We start from the raw sequence: 16,030 nt of genomic DNA, 5'->3' as shown, positions 1-16,030 counted from the left end.
AAAATCCAATTATGGTACTTTTTTTTTTAATGAAACCTTGTATATGCAATCATTGTGCCATTGACTTCACTCAAGTTTTAGTGTTATTATAATGGCTACTTTCATTCATACTTGACATGTTCAAACAAGACTATTTATACCTTGAAAGCATGAGATTACTGTCTAAAGGAAACACAAATTTAGTCTCATTCCATCATGTTTGTTTGTTTTTCCTCTAATCGTGAAATGTATCGTTCTCAATGCAGGCTCATTTGAGAGCTATGGTGACCATGGCTCTGGTCTCTCCAAGCCATGTGTTCCCTGCCATTGTCCATGTGGTGACCTCAATTTTATCGAACCCTGAATTGGGTCTGGTTTCTCAAGAAGACGTCAAAATCATGAACACACCAGACGGCCAGCTCTGGAACAAGGAAATCCTCAAGAGGTATGGACGGGTGCTGGAGAAGAATGCAGTTTGATGCAGAATGTGTATTTGACTTTTGAATTGATGAGATTGAAGGAAGTGCTAATTTGAGGCTGGCAATGCAATTGGAGGAGGATATGTGGATAGAGATGAAATTTTCTGGAGGTCGTTGTGAGAAATAAAAATGGCATGATGCTTTGAAGCAGCAAGGATTTCTTGATCCGCAACAATGTCGACTTTCTCTTTCTTTCCATGTGCAGCTCACAGCCTGACAGTACCAAAAAGCCAGCCAACCTTCGCCGGGAGAATCGCGCGTACTCTTATCAAGAGCAAATACTGGAGCTGGAGCTCAAGGAGGTGATGTTTAAGAAGAAAGATTTTTGTTGTCTTTTTTGTTGTTGTTGTTGCATTTGTGTGAAAGAATTTACAAAGAGCATCATATTCTGTTCTTAACTAGGAGCTGAAAAAAAAGAAGGGAGAAAAAGAGCCACAGCTTACAACAAAACAGAAGGAAATTATGCAAGAGGAGCTCAGGAAGGAGAGTGCAATACGGCACCGGCTCTTGGAGGTGTGCGAGAGCTCTTGATTCCGCGAAGAAGGGCACTCACCACATTGCAACAATCTCCTAATAATCCTTCTCCTCCATATCCCATCATACTCCGTTTACTGGTTTTTATAACCTTTGTTGTTCCATTTCCTTCCCACTAACACAGATGGATAAAGAGGTTTCCAAATCAGTGTCCATCTTGGAAGCCTTGCTTGCCGATCAAAGAAATGTCAGAGGATTCCGGAGACTGCAACACTTGCCTGGGTTGAACAACCACCTCCCCGCTATGTTGGATGTCATGACCCCTCTTTTGGCCACTGAACTGGCAGGTCCTCGATTAGTTTCCACGTACTTGTCAATGGGAAGAGCCTTGATTCATGCCAGAGGGTTGGGTGAGTACCAGATACAAAGATGAGAGGGTTTTGAGGAATGATCCATTTATATGCAGTGGCCTTTTTATACATGTCACTGTTCAAGTTTTCTGTCCCTCTTGTCATGTGTGACTTCACTTTTTACTGTTTCCGCAATATTCATTCTGAATCTCTTGTTCCCAGGTGAATCTGTTTCCCAGTTGACCTTATCTCTGCTGTATCGTAAGGGATTTGCAGAAGGAAAAGGAAAGCAGTTTCAGGGCATTAAAGATTTGCAAAACCTCATAACTACACTACATAAGGCCATAGTTACAGGTAGAATGTTGTTTGTCTTCTTTCCCCCATTTTCCTCAAGTTCTAACTCATCCTCGATATGTTGTCATCAATTCCCTGCCCATCACCTTGGTTTCGAATGTCTTCCACTCCTCCCATTTCCTCATCCTCGAATGTCAATTGTTCTTTTGACGTTGTCTCTACTACTTTATTCTCGACACAAATATGAATCTTCGTCATGGAGTACTTTATTAACCTCTCGCTCTCTCTCTCTCTTCCTCCCTCAAACCACACAGATAATAAGCCTCTTTCATCACCAGCGTTCTGCCTCTGCTTCCCTTTACTCGAGGCAGTGTTGAGAGATAAAACAGATTCATCTCATGTGTCAAAAGCAGCTGTGTTGGATATTTTAGCTGCACACTGTCAGGATAAGAGGGTGGATTCGGGGTCAGACGACAGCACAGAAATCAATAATGTGGTGAGGTTATAGGGGGTGATTATACTAAGTATTGCAACATTTGTGTTAAGCAGAGACTGAGTTTTAATTTATTGTCAAAGCTTTTTACACCTTTTAATTTGATTCAAGATTAAGTGCTGTGAAGCAAATCTCGATGTCCGTGTTTTTTTTTTTTTTTTTTTTTGTTTTATGTCCACACTTTAATGGAGCCCATTATGGCAATGCAAGGTCATGCTAAGGAAATAACTTTGTCACTCATGTGACATCACAGTCTCTTTTGTGTTTCACATCAATGTGAGGTTTGTGTACTCTTTACAACCCAGAGCTGCCTGTTTCTGCAAGGGCATTGCTGGTCTACACCTGGAGAAAGAGGTGATGAAGTGCTGTTACCTTCTTTGGGACATTTGCCATCAGTGATTGCTTATTATGAACTAGAGTTCATAGAACACGATAGCCCACACAGTGTTAAAGTATATACTTCAATTTTCATAAAATAGTGATTTTAAAGATCGTTAAAAAATAATCCTGAAGTTAGCACGATCGAAGCAGTCTTTTCCACCACCCTTATACAACACTGTAATAAGACGACGTTTAGTCACAGTTTTGGAGATTGAAGCTTTAATGATCACCATAGAATGCAGCGTACATCGGCATCGTACATAGCCATATCGGCGGGCTCTTCTTCACCCCGATACAGCACCATCTCACGTGCCACGCCCACTTCCCAAGGGTTGCGCTTGACAACTCCCATTACATACACCACCCTATAGAACTTGACCGAGTACTGCAAAACTGGAGGTTCTTGGAAGTATTATGAAGGCGATTTGTGTTTTACAGTATTGAAGTATATAATTCAATTTAAATAAAATAAAGATTGTAAAAGTCATATAAATTTAATTCTTGGTTTTATCGCCGATTTACTCAGTGTCTGTTACGCCACCACATCTAACACGTTACGTTCTTCGTGCCCGTTTGTGTCCTTTATGATGTCCTTAAAAACAGTAAGTTTCCTGTTTGGAATGATTTTCAATTTTGTTTGATGGCAAGAAAGGCAGACATAGTATTTAAAAGAAAAAGAAAAATCATCTTACTCCTATCTGCGCATGTACGATTGGGACAAATTCGGAGCCATTGTATTGGAAAACGGCAAACTTGTCTTCCTATCCATGTTCAAAATATAACATTCGGTTTAAATAAGATGTTCCTCTATCATAAACTGATGATGCGGATAGACACACAGACAGATATGAACCAGTTGCTTAACCCTGCTCTTTGCTTTGTGTGCACAGGGTAATGATCATGGGCTCAAATAATATGGCAATCTGTGGTTCAATCATTTTTGGACCCCCCCCCCCGCCCCCCCCCCAAAAAAAATTTCTCTCTTTCTCTCTGGTTTATCATACCCTTCACAGAGTCTTGGTGCCGTTGAAGCAGCATCCCGTGCCAGGGTTATACTGGGTGGTTTGCCATTGCCTTCCCAGCAGTATTTGGGGCAGGAGTTTGGAATTTATTCATGGTGCCGGTGATAGCTCTCATACTCTTCACGAAGACACCTTTGGGTCTTTATCATCCAACAATTAACCCCTGTAGATTGGATTCCCGTTTAACGTCAATCCGAGGGATGGCACACACATTGATGAATCACCCTGCCTGTGAAACACTGGGATGGCAGTTTATAATCAGTTTATAGTAATGTCGGGATTCAAACCCAGGCTAGTTGGATTAAAGGTGAGTGTGCTTACCTCTCAGCTATCCTGACAGCCCAAAAGGACACCCTATATCCCACTTTTATTGCCATGACAGAGTATGCAGAGTGCCTTATAGTTGTTTTTGATAATTATCTGCCCTAAATTTTCATTCGTTCCATTTAACTCGTGGACATTTGTAGTGAGAAGATGTGATTTTAACATTATCGTTCAAATTATAACTTTATGCCCTTGTTTTGTTTCAGGTTTTCTTTGCACTTTCTGTTTTGTGCGCTGCAATTTTTCAGTTACTCTTCAAATGTTAAAATGTTATGTGAGTGCGTGGTTGCACACTCATTCCTTCCTTCCTTTTCTTATTCTTTGTTTTCCTTCCAGGATTATCTGAAACTCCTCCCAAGACAAAAAATGATGGATGTTCTGCTGTGGGTCATTGGCACAGCCTCTCGTCCCTTACAGGTATTCTTTCCCTAAACTATTTGAAAATAGGGCTCAGCAGGAATAGTACATTCCATCTTATGAAAAGGTGCAGCTATTCTCTCTTTTATATATATATATATATATATATATATATATATATATATATATATATATATATATATATATATATATATATATATATATACATATACTAGAACTAGCAGAGTACCCGCCCTACAGGCGATCTTGTTCCATGCATGCAACACGTTCTTCTGACTCGTATCTTTATTTCGGCAGTGTATAGACAACTGACAGCTCTGTGTAGGCAAAAAAATATTTAAAAAAAGACTTGCGTGCATGAAACAAAAACATACCTCCTGCTTCGAATTCAGATCATCTCGCTGTACTGGAAAACGTGGGGACAGGAATACTGTACTGTAAATGGTGGAGACTTGTAATACCCTCCCCCACCTGGAGGTGGTGCAACATGATACACATTTACATGGAGAATTTGCGTCCCCTCCCTCCCCGTCCCCTACCCCCTGTCGTGGACGTTTGAATACCTATAAAACGGAAAAGACTTGATGGTCCAGTTATGATTGTTTATTGTGAGCATAGACACACGTGCAGAGTGAAAGCCTCTTGTAAAACTCAAGCAATCTCTAACTACATATGAAGTTACATTGAGTATAACTATATCTATCTATAATTCCAGGTGTGTGTGTGTGTGTGTGTGTGTGTGTGTGTGTGTGTGTGTGTGTGTGTGTGTGTGTGTGTGTGTGTGTGTGTGTGTGTGTGTGTGTGTGTGTGTGTGTGTCCGCTGTTTCTCGACAACCCCTAGTCCGATCTAATTGAAACTTGCCAGATATATTGCTGGGGACCTGAGTATGTGCCTTTTCAAGGTTTGATATTAATCGGACAAGTGCTTCCCAAGTTATGGCCATTTATTTACCAAACCAATGGCAAGATGCGTTGTTGCGTGGGCGTGGCCGATGGGGAAGGGAAGCTCAGCCGCGTTCCCCATTACGGGTTACAACGTACGGGCTTCCGGAGAGTGATGACTTACTGTATTCTAATAATTTATCGATTTCTTATCCGCATTTATAGATAAACACAATGCCCCAATCCAGTCTTCGTTTACGAGAGCGAAGCAATGACCTGTGTGGTTGTTTGAAAGTTTTTTTGTTTGTTTTTTTTTTTGGTTTGCACGTACGGGCACGCGAGAGCGAAGGAACGGCCTGTGTGTTTGTTGTTTCTGGCTCGCGGTTTGAAATATATATATATATATATATATATTTTTTGCTCGTACAGCCACACACGTACGGGCCGTACTAGTACATATAATTACAAGAACATGGGCACAGTGAGATAATTCTATATAGTTTAGTCAAGTACGTCGGCGTCAACTCATCAGCATTATTTTCATTGCTCAAGATGACGGCTTCCACACAGTTAGACAGATGTGTTTGATGTACCGAGGTCTATAAACGGTAATTAATGCATATCCTGTTATATTACGGGAGCAATCAGAGCTAAAGACACAAAGAAGCATTGAACAGTTGTTCAGAGTAATGTTTAATGCATACATTGATTTTTTTACCCTCGCCGGAGGAGAGGGTATTGCATTTGGGTCCATTTGTTTGTTTGTTTGTCCACACAGAACTTTGGTGTTTTTCTCCACAACCACTTGTCAGATTGAGACAATTTTCACCATGGGAGCGACTACTCAAGTCGAATGTTTTATTGATAATTATGACGTCACAGGTCACGTGGTGTGGTTGCCATGTTGGTAAAACGGAAAAACTTTGGACCTCTATCTCTGAAACCACACCAAGGAAAAATTTAAACTTGGCACACAGCAAGTACTCCTCATGGGGAATGCAATTTTTTTTTTTTCTTAAATGGCGTCATAGGTGCCTTTGTTATGACGTCATAATTGCATATGTAGAACGCTACATCTGATCAGTATGAAAAATTTTGAGGGTTATCGTAGGATAAAATGGTCCATAGAAAAAAAATTTGATGACATCATTGGTCACGTGATTCGGCAGCCATATTGTTTAAAAAAAAAATTTTTTTTTTTTTTAAACCTTCAAAAAATCCTCTCTGAAGTGGCTGAACAGATTGAGGCGAATCTTTACATGTATGACTGCCTATCCATGAGTAACAAAACGTTCACACATATGACATCACAGATCACATGGTTTGGCAGCCATATTGGATTCACTCTAAAACCTATAAAAATCTTCTCCAGAATTGCTGGACAGATTGAGGGGAAACTTCACACATGTTTCCCACCAAGCCTTGGGGATACCAAGGCATTCACAAATAATTGAAAAGTCACATGGCCTGGCAGCCATATTGGATTGAGCGAAAATCTTAAAAAAATATTTCTCTTGAATTGCTTAATCAATCAACATGAAACTTCACAATTATGATCGAGTGTTAATGGGGAATATATGTTTTAAATTTCAACCTGAGCAGACTCATGGTCTAACAGCCAGAATTATTTAACTTTTTTGATCTGGTTTCTTTTAGATATATATATATATATATATATATATATATATATATATATATATATATATATATATATATATATATATATATAATTTTTTTTTAATGGCTCACTTTGCTTGCCTGGATGGGTTTGAGGGTAGAGGAGTAACAGCTGAAATGTGAATTGTATCCAGGTTCCTCCTGATGACTTCATCTTTGCTTTTAGCTTGTTTGGGTTCCTCCTGCAATGCAGAACTATCTATTTGGTCTTCCATTTAATTTGAATTTAATTTATTTCAATCCCATTCTAAATTCAATTGAATAATAATAATAAATGTCATGGGTCAGGGTCAGGTGTCCAATCAAAGCTGGGTTGCATCAAAACGGGACGTCTTGTTACCCGGTCATCACTGCCAGCAGTTATAAAGTGACAGTTCTAATAATCTATATATTAATACTGAAGGACCAATTTTGTGCTCCTCCTCGCGGTCACGTCACGTTTTTCTCAGTACTGTGACCTGGACTGAAAGAAACTTCGTACCTGTAAGAGTGCATTGCACATCGTGGCAATAGTCAACTTTCAACTCTGAGGCAGAATAAACACTTTTCGTTGAGACGGGGGCGAGGAGTGAAGAGGCGGGGGCGGGGGATGAAGAGACGGGGGCAGGGAGTGAAGAGGTGGGGGGCAAGATAAGCAAATGTTTGGGCGGGGGTAAGCAAATTGAAAGCGGGAGACGGGGGGAATGGGGTGGGGGATGAGTGGGCGGGTGCTGGGGTGAATTAGGCGGGATTGAGTGTGAAGGGGTGGACAAGGGGCGGGGGCAAGTGGGGTGGGGAATCAAGAGACGGGTGGCAGGGAGTGAAGAGGCGCGGCCAGGGTAATTCAATTTTTCGGCGGGGGTAAGGAAATTGAAGCCGGGGGGTGGGAGGCGGGAGGGAATGGGGCAGGGGCGGGGGATGAGTAGGCGGGGGCAAGCACGCCCTGTCCAGTCCATGTTCCTCGAGTGTGGCTGAGCTGGTGAGGGTGGTTGAATGAACGGAATCCGTCTGTGACTGGGTTTCGGCTAGTATCTCTTATTAACCTCCGCCATCGAAGATCAGAGGTTACTGTTTTCACCCCTTTCTGTCTTTGTTTGTTTGTTTGTTTGTGAACAGTATTACAGAAAAACTCCTGGACGGATTTCGACGAAACTTGGTGGGGGGGGGGGTGAGGTATGGTCCAAGGATCATGCCATTAAATTTTGGACTTGGTCCAAAATCCAATATGGCCGCTATGGCGGCCATTTTGAAAAATATTTGAATTTTTTTTTTTGCATTTCTACATGTTTTAAGTGATTTCCAACCCCCCCCCCCCCAAAAAAAAATTTGTTAGAGAAAAAAAAATTTGCAACTTTTTTTCAAAAAAATTTCGATTTTATTTTTTGGGCATTTCTACATGCGCGTCGATCTAGTTTAGTTTATTCAATCATGGTTCAGTAGAGTCTAATCCGTTTTGACAATGAATCGGATATCAGGTTCACTTAAGTGACCCAGCAGTATTGGCGGCGAAGGTTTTGCACTCTACCGAGTGCTCCCCCTCTAGTTAATTACGTAACACACCAGTACACAAACACCACACAAAACAAGTCCTGGCGAGGGTCTGCAATCGGATTGCTCCTTTTCTTGTGAAAGAATCGTTTGTCGTCTTCTTTCAGTACGTCAATTCTTGGGAAAGTTATTACTCCATTGTGTAAATCTGTATAATATGACACTTTTTTTTTGTTTGTATGGATTTCCCTCAATCACTAGATGCTTTGAATACTGCTGAATGATTTGGAAATACTGTAACGACTGAATATTGGAATACAAAGCAGATTATCGACAGTGCATTGAGTTTGTCTTTGGTACATTATAGCTGTTAAGAAGAAATATATAACATCCTATTTCAAGCTCTTTCAACCACCGCAAGAATAAAAGACTTCCTTAAAAAAAAAAATTATATATATATATATATATATATATATATATATATATATATATATATATATATATATATTGTGGTGTTTTACCATGGGCTTCTGCTAGTTATTTAATCGTAATGATCCCTCAGTTCATTGTCAGTAATTGAAACTAACAGACATTTCCTTAAAGTGAAAAGGAAAAGTTTGGTTAGAGTCAGTTCACTTCTAGATTACAGGAAAAACTTTTCATCTCGAAATGAATCAATTAATTGACTTTGAACTACTTGAACTATTCATCCTTTCCCAGCTAAATATACTTCTCTCCTTACACTTACCCATTATCTCCAGGTGCAAGCGATCTCAACTCTTTCAGATCTCTGCTCTTTGATCGCTAAGTCGGGGAACGAGGTATCTGATGGGAGCAATGTTTGCCTTGAGCCAGGAGAAGTCACCATTCTACTCCAGGCTCTTGAATCCCCTGGCCATTCTGTTCGGCATGCTGCTCTAATGGTACATACATTTCCTTCCTGTGCCTTTCCGCGCACAATTGTTTCATTTCAATCAACTTTTCCTCCCATTCTGAAATTTCACCTTTTTGATAAGAAAAGGAAAAAAAATTCATTATAACAACTCCACAATGGCAACTCTCAGTTATTTATTTGAGGAGCAATTTAGATTTTACTGTCCAGCTTCTTTAATTGTAAATTTCTAATTTTTGGGAATGAATATTCATTAAACATTCGTTTTGTTCTTAAACCCATTCAACTCCTGTTTCTCCACTGCCCCCACCATCCACCCTTTCCCTCAACCAGGGATTAGTCCAGCTGAGTGACGTGTTGATCGGTCCAGATGATGAGCCTTGTGTGGAGAGTCTCACGTGGGGACTTTGGTTGGCGACACACGACCCAGAACCAGAGAACAAAGCAGTTGCTCTCAAGTCAGAATTGATTTACATGATAAGAACTTTGAACAAGAGCGTTTCTGTGGCTAGGAAGAATTTGCCATATGCTGGGGTGGAGAATATCATAATTCCACGTCCAATGAATTCCTCTGTATTGTGACTATGAATCGTGACATGTCATTTCATTAACATTGGGAATGTAAAGCTGAAGATAACGAGCAATTGAATGCATGTGGTGTTTGCTTACCAGTCGCACTAATTACAGTCGTGGCCTGACATCACAACTTCTCCATATTATCTTAAATATGCCAGAGTTGTGCCAATCAAAGAATTTCCACTTTTCTTTAAATCTCAAAATTCAATGATATTGTTACGGCCCAGGGTTCGGGGGCTCGCCACGGGGGGAAGCACTCTAGTTTCTCCCGAACACCCGGTTCTGAGGCCGCCAACCACAGATAACTCCACAGTCCAATGGGATGTAGTTCTCATACAGCCATAGCCGCTTGACTGAGACCACCGACCTAGCAGGGTTATGCTTCGATGTGTCCGTGATACCTTTCTATTGGCACAGCAACCAAACTAGTGACCATGCCCTTGACGCCACACCTGGTGATCTGCTGAGCCGAACAGATAGGTGCAGCACTGGCTAACAGAGCAAATCAGGTGGGATACAACTTCCCATCTAACTTTACCTGTACACTGTATTGGACCAATGAAGAAAAGGACAACAGAGACAGATTGGAAACTAGAAGCGCACTCGGTAGAGCACACACCTCCGCCACGTAATGCCTGCTCCACGAGAACATATCGGGTCCAATACATTTTTGAAATATCATGCGATACAGTACTATATCGTTTTTGGCCCTATCAATGGTGAAGAATCGCTTTAAAAACTAAATAATGATAATCTCCAGATCCGGATTCGGATCTTCACCAAAATTGAATCAATTCATCCTTGTGACACACCCAACCTGTCCACCAAGTTTTGTCCGAATCCGTCCACAACTTTTTGAGATATCGTGCTATATATCCTTTTTACCCCGATCACTCAATGGTGAAGAATCACTTTAAAAAAACTCTAGTAGTCGGATCTGGATCTTCAACAAAATCGAATCAATTATTCCTTGTCACACACCGAACCTGTCGACCAAGTTTCATCTGAATATGTCCGCAACTTTTTTAGATATCGTGCTATGTATCAGTTTTGCCCTATCTCTCAATGGTGAAGAATCACTTAAAAAATTATCAGATCCGGATCCAAATCTTCACCAAAAATTGAATCAGTTCATCCTTGTCACACACCCAACGTGTCCACCAAGTTTTGGCTGAATCCGTCCACAACTTTTTGAGATATCATACTATACGAGGTGTGTTCAAAAAGTATCCGACCTTTGTTCATAAAAAATACTCGTATCCAGATACAACAAACTTACACTAATCTCCTTCAAAGTAGTCCCCTTGGGCTGCTACACACTTCTCCCAACGGTTCTTCCACTGTCGGAAGCAGCGCTGGAACGCCTCTTTTGGGATGGTGCGCAGCTGGTCCGTCGATTTCCACATGATGTCTTCTCTGGACTGAAATCTGGTCCCTTTCAGGGGCATTTTCAGCTTGGGGAAAAGCCAGAAGTCACACGGAGCCGTGTCCGGAGAGTAGGGAGCCTGACGAAGCACAGGTGTGTTGTGTTTGGCCAGGAAACTCTATCAAATGTGAAGAATGGGTGGGTGCGTTAGCGTGATAAAGCTGCCAATTGACCGTTGCTCACAGGTCCGGCCGTTTGCGTCGCACAGCGTCACGAAGGCGACGCAGTACCTCTTGGTAGTACTATTTGGTGATGGTTGTGCCGTGTGGTACGTACTCGTGATGAACCACACTACTGGAGTCAAAGAAGACGGTCAGCATGACTTTGACATTGCTGCGGACCTTCCTTGCTTTTTTTGGCCTCGGGGACATTGGATGCTTCCATTGTGATGACTGGAACTTGGTTTCTGGGTCGTACCCATAAACCCAGGTCTCATCGCCAGTGATCACTGTGTTGAAGAAGTTGGGACCGCTGTTCACAGTCTCCAGCATGTCCTGTGCGATCTCCAAACGGAGTTGCTTCTGCTCGATCGTTAGCAGCTTTGGCACGAACTTCGCTGAGATTCTCCTTAAGACCAAATCCTCAGTCACAATGGAATGAACGGATCCAATGCTGACTGCCACCTTGTCTGCAAGTAATCTGATCGTGATTCGACGATCCTGCATCAGCAGGGTCCTCACTTGGTCAATTACAATCTCATTTCGGGATGTTGAGGGCCTACCAGAACGTGCTTCACTTTCTACTGATGTGCGACCATCTTTGAAGCGGTTGTACCACTCTTTTATCTGTGTGGTGCCCATTGCTTCGTTCCCGAAGGCCTGTTGAAACTTGCGGATCATTCCACTTGGGAATCGCCAAGCTTTACACAAAATTTGATGCAGTAGCGTTGTTCAAGTTTTTCCGCCATTTGGTCAAAAACGAAAATCCGACGGCGCTCACTTACACTTCCTCACTCATCGGCGGTCTGTCGGCGACTGACAGCTTCTGCAGGCGGGAAAATATTCACGCATACGAATTAGGATCGCCTACATACGTGCACCAAACCACGCCTCTCTGGCTTCATTTGTTTACGCACAAAAAATTAAGGTTGGATACTTTTTGAACACACCTCGTATATCGTTTTTGGCCTTCTCTCAATGGTGAAGAATCACTTTTAAAATTCTAGTGGTCGGATCCGGATCCGGATCTTCACCAAAATCTAATCAGTTCGTCTTTATGACACACCGAACCTGTCCACAAAATTTCATCTGGATCTGTCCACAACTTTTTCAGATATCCTGTACACAAACAAACAGACAGAAAGGGGTGAAAACACAACCTCCTTCACCTTTGGTGGTGGAGGTAATAACAACCAACAATTATTTATTTAAACACACAAGCAATCATTTAAAAGTGAGTATTTATTGGCAAGAAAGCAAAAGGCACATTAGAGCAGATTTAACTAACACATTATTTCTTATACAATCTTATTTACCCAAGAGGCATGGCCATCATTCAATCAGGGGAGAAGAACGTGAGAAGAAAAGAAAAGTATGGAACAAAGAAAAGTCGGGTCAATTCTTTTCTTTTCTCGCTCACCTCACACAACCCATCGGGGCTGCGCCATAATCCAAATATATTGGAGAATGCGGGGGAAAGAAGGATGGGGAAGATGGGACACGCAGCCACGCCCCTAAGGTGTCCATACTCGGCAGGCAAGTCCTTTCTGTGGGGAATTCCTTCGGCTGTGGGGCCGAAGGTAAGACCGATGAGGATGAAGGTTGGATTGTCGCGATGAAGTTTCGTGAAGGGGATTATCGATGGATTAAGAATGGCAGAGGAGGAATTGTTGAAAGGAGCAGAATTTTTTTTGGGGGGGTGAGGAACAGACCAATGGGGTAGAGGGATTGTTGAAAGGATCAGAGGGTTTGAACAGACCGATAGGGTATTGAAAGTAGCAGAGGGCAGAGAGGGGGAGGAAAGATGTTGCACTGGGAAAGTATGAACCAACCCCAATGCATGCCACACGAACAACCCTTCGACAAGGGGCCAAGGACTATCTACACACAGACTAATGAAATAACTAATCCTCGGGTCTCCTACTTGTCCTTTTCTGCTTTTCCAAAACTGCAACAAGATTAACTTGAACAGAAAAGTTTCTCTCATTATTAGTTTTGGTAATACTTTGTTAGCAACCCAGATTTGTTTAGGCTTGTTTTGGAATGAATGTTCAAGTTGAAGGGATTTTTTTAATTTCTCATTTTATTATAAGTTATCACTCCAAATTTGTTGCTATATTTTACGTGTTCACACATGTGAAATAATTTAATCTTCTTTTATTTAAAAATCACTGGATTTCATTCCTGATTTTATTGTATACGAGACGACTCGTGAACCCGTCGGGTTCCCGTTGAGACGGCGGCTGATAAAAAAAAAAAAAAATTTCAAAAAAAGAAAGGAAAAAGATAGCTCCAGCAAACTACCCCGCTGGGGTTGTTTGCATTGATCAAATTCTCCCGATGAGTACTTGACTGAATTGGGAATTGATTTTTTAATAATTTTTTTCGTTGCCAGATTTGAACGAAACTTGATATTGCGCATCAATGTGAAAAAAAAAAAACGGAGAAAAGAAAGTCGAATAAATTATTGTGCGTAATCTTCTCGACACAATTTTATTTATGAATGAAGACGGAAGTATGAGATCAAAATGGCGATGTTTATTTTATGCGTAAAAATAAATCTTTCTTTGTCTATACGAAATGTTTGAGATTTTTTTATTCAATAATTTCAAGCAAAATAAAAAAGATAGCTCCAGCGAACTATACCGCTGAGGTTGTTTGCATTGATCAAATTCTCCGAAGAGTACTTGACTGAACCGGGAATCGATTTTTTAAATAATTTTTTCGTTGCTCGATTTGAACGAAGCTTGATACTGCACACCACAGTAAAATGGTGAGTAAGGTGGGCCGAAAATTTTTGTGCCATCGTGTACCGTTTTGGCTGTATTTCGGGTACATACATACATACATACATACATACAAGATGAGACTTTTAGTAATATAGATAGATAAATGTAAGGATTATATAAGTGTAGCATTATAGTTGTACAAAAGTTGCTGTGGTACAACATCCTCAATGATGATGAGTGTAAATGGCAAATGTTTGATGGACATTGCACTTTTTATTGTGTCGGCATTGAGGTTAAAGTGTTTGTCTCCAACGTAATGCTTGTACCACTTGTGGTTGGTTATAAGGTTGTGGCAAGAGCTGGGCCTGTTGGCGACTCCTGAAATTTTACCTTCGCTCCTGCCCATGGTGCATTCACATACTGGTGCTATTCGTTTGGCCGGTGCAGCTGCAATTGCCGCTGTGATCACCGAGTACCCAGAACTGGTAGAAACGGCGCTGGAATCGCTGAAAGATGCATACAAGGATAAGCTGCATGTGAGAAATGATGCCGTTTGATGATGGGACGAGAGGAAGTAATTGGTTTGATAAAATGAAATTAAGAGGTTCAAGGTGGAGAGAGCTTTTAAAGCCCAAGTTTGTATTTCTAGAGGCTATAAAATAATTTGGGATTGGCTTGAACCAGTTTCTACTTTCTCTTACATTCTTGTGCTTTTGCATTCTTGTCGAAGATTGCTCCTCCTGTTATGGATCCCCTGGGTAGAGTTATCGTCGAATCCCCTCCAGACCAATGGGAAGCCAGGTAAAGTTTTTCTTGAACCGATATCTTTGTTTCACAAGTTTTCAATAATAGCATTTGACATCGCTGTGACGTACAATATTTAATTTACATGAGCTATTTAAATTTGGCTTTATTTCGTAATTGTTAGCGAAGCTCATCTATTAACTTTGTTGGTTGCAGGTGTGGAGTTGCACTTGCCATGAACTCCCTGGCTCCTCACCTTACACCATCCCTCATCTCGTTGTTCGTCGTCTTCTTGTTGCCTTCAACCCAGTCGCACTCCAAACAACTCGCAGGAGCTCTGGGTGATCGACACTCCGAGGTTCGGAAGGAAATGCTTAATGCTGCTCTTTCTGCACTTGAGCAACATGGAAAGGTAACCCCCTCTTCCCCCACCCGGATGTTTGTTTTTTGCTTTTAAAAATATTTTCTCTCTCATATTTTTGGTTTCTGGGCGCCAGCAGTGACCACTATTTTCGTTGTGTCTTTGTGTCTGTCTGTCTGTCTGTCTGTCTGTCTGCTTGTGACTCTCTCCAGAGCATAGCTCCGTAACGTTTGATGCGATCTTGATGAAACTTGGACACAAGTTAGATATCGTGGTCTAGTTGTCTTTTTGTATGAGGAGCGTCCCACGCCCCTTGTGGGCGGAGCCGCGCCCACTTGAACTATTTATTTATTTATTCTCTTTTTTTCTCTCCCTTTTTTTTTCTCGCAATTTCATTTCCTAGAAGCTGTGCGTAATGTCCATAAGTACAAAATATAAAAAATCCGATTTGATTTGGTCAATTTTGACGGAAGAGATAGGTTTTTACGGTAGGGCTTCCTCAAAAGCTTCCACTAACTCAATTGTACCTATCGTGGCATTGTTCAATAATGCCTGCGAACCATCGTCGCCTCCCGGCTAGTCCATTATTGTTTTGTTCTGCTTATGCAACAAGTATTTTTAAGCATAATAAAGTTATTATTTTTTTTTCTTTAAGCTCCGCAATTTTCAAACGTCATGATTCTTCTTCCTCTAGTGCTATTGTCGTCGTCCATGCATTGAATGTCCTTTTTGTTCATCTCTTCAAGGAGTGCATGCCCCTCGTACTGCCTCTTCTGGAAGGATTTTTGTCTGCTCATGGAGCACAAAACCCAGAGCTGGATTCCTCTCGCCATGCTGCTGTAGTCCTCACAGGTTCTTTGGCACGGCATTTGGATTCTAAAGATCCCCGTGTTCCTCCAATCGTCCAAAATCTGATGTCAGCCCTTTCTACCCCATCTCAACAG

General features: G+C 41.4%; 1 protein-coding gene across 2 annotated transcripts in view; it reads left to right on the top strand.

Moving 5' to 3' along the window:
• GCN1 (GCN1 activator of EIF2AK4) overlaps nt 1–16,030 on the top strand; it is a 69,827-nt gene that overhangs the window by 15,602 nt on the left and 38,195 nt on the right. For both annotated transcript variants that reach the window (XM_085876293.1, XM_085876285.1), the window contains exons 20-32: nt 246–424; nt 664–760; nt 861–971; nt 1,117–1,342; nt 1,505–1,636; nt 1,891–2,072; nt 4,133–4,213; nt 8,962–9,123; nt 9,426–9,550; nt 14,328–14,517; nt 14,712–14,782; nt 14,942–15,137; nt 15,833–16,030. In XM_085876293.1, the coding sequence (XP_085732419.1) occupies nt 246–424; nt 664–760; nt 861–971; nt 1,117–1,342; nt 1,505–1,636; nt 1,891–2,072; nt 4,133–4,213; nt 8,962–9,123; nt 9,426–9,550; nt 14,328–14,517; nt 14,712–14,782; nt 14,942–15,137; nt 15,833–16,030 (1,950 nt within the window). The remainder of the gene's footprint in view (nt 1–245; nt 425–663; nt 761–860; nt 972–1,116; nt 1,343–1,504; nt 1,637–1,890; nt 2,073–4,132; nt 4,214–8,961; nt 9,124–9,425; nt 9,551–14,327; nt 14,518–14,711; nt 14,783–14,941; nt 15,138–15,832) is intronic.

Source organism: Eptatretus burgeri, chromosome 1 (assembly GCF_056783735.1).
Source record: "Eptatretus burgeri isolate ZD-2024b chromosome 1, Ebu_testis_v1, whole genome shotgun sequence".
Classification (NCBI taxonomy): Eukaryota; Metazoa; Chordata; class Myxini; order Myxiniformes; family Myxinidae; genus Eptatretus; species Eptatretus burgeri.
The sequence above is the reverse complement of the archived record's forward strand: the minus strand, read 5'-3'. Positions and strand labels throughout refer to the sequence as shown.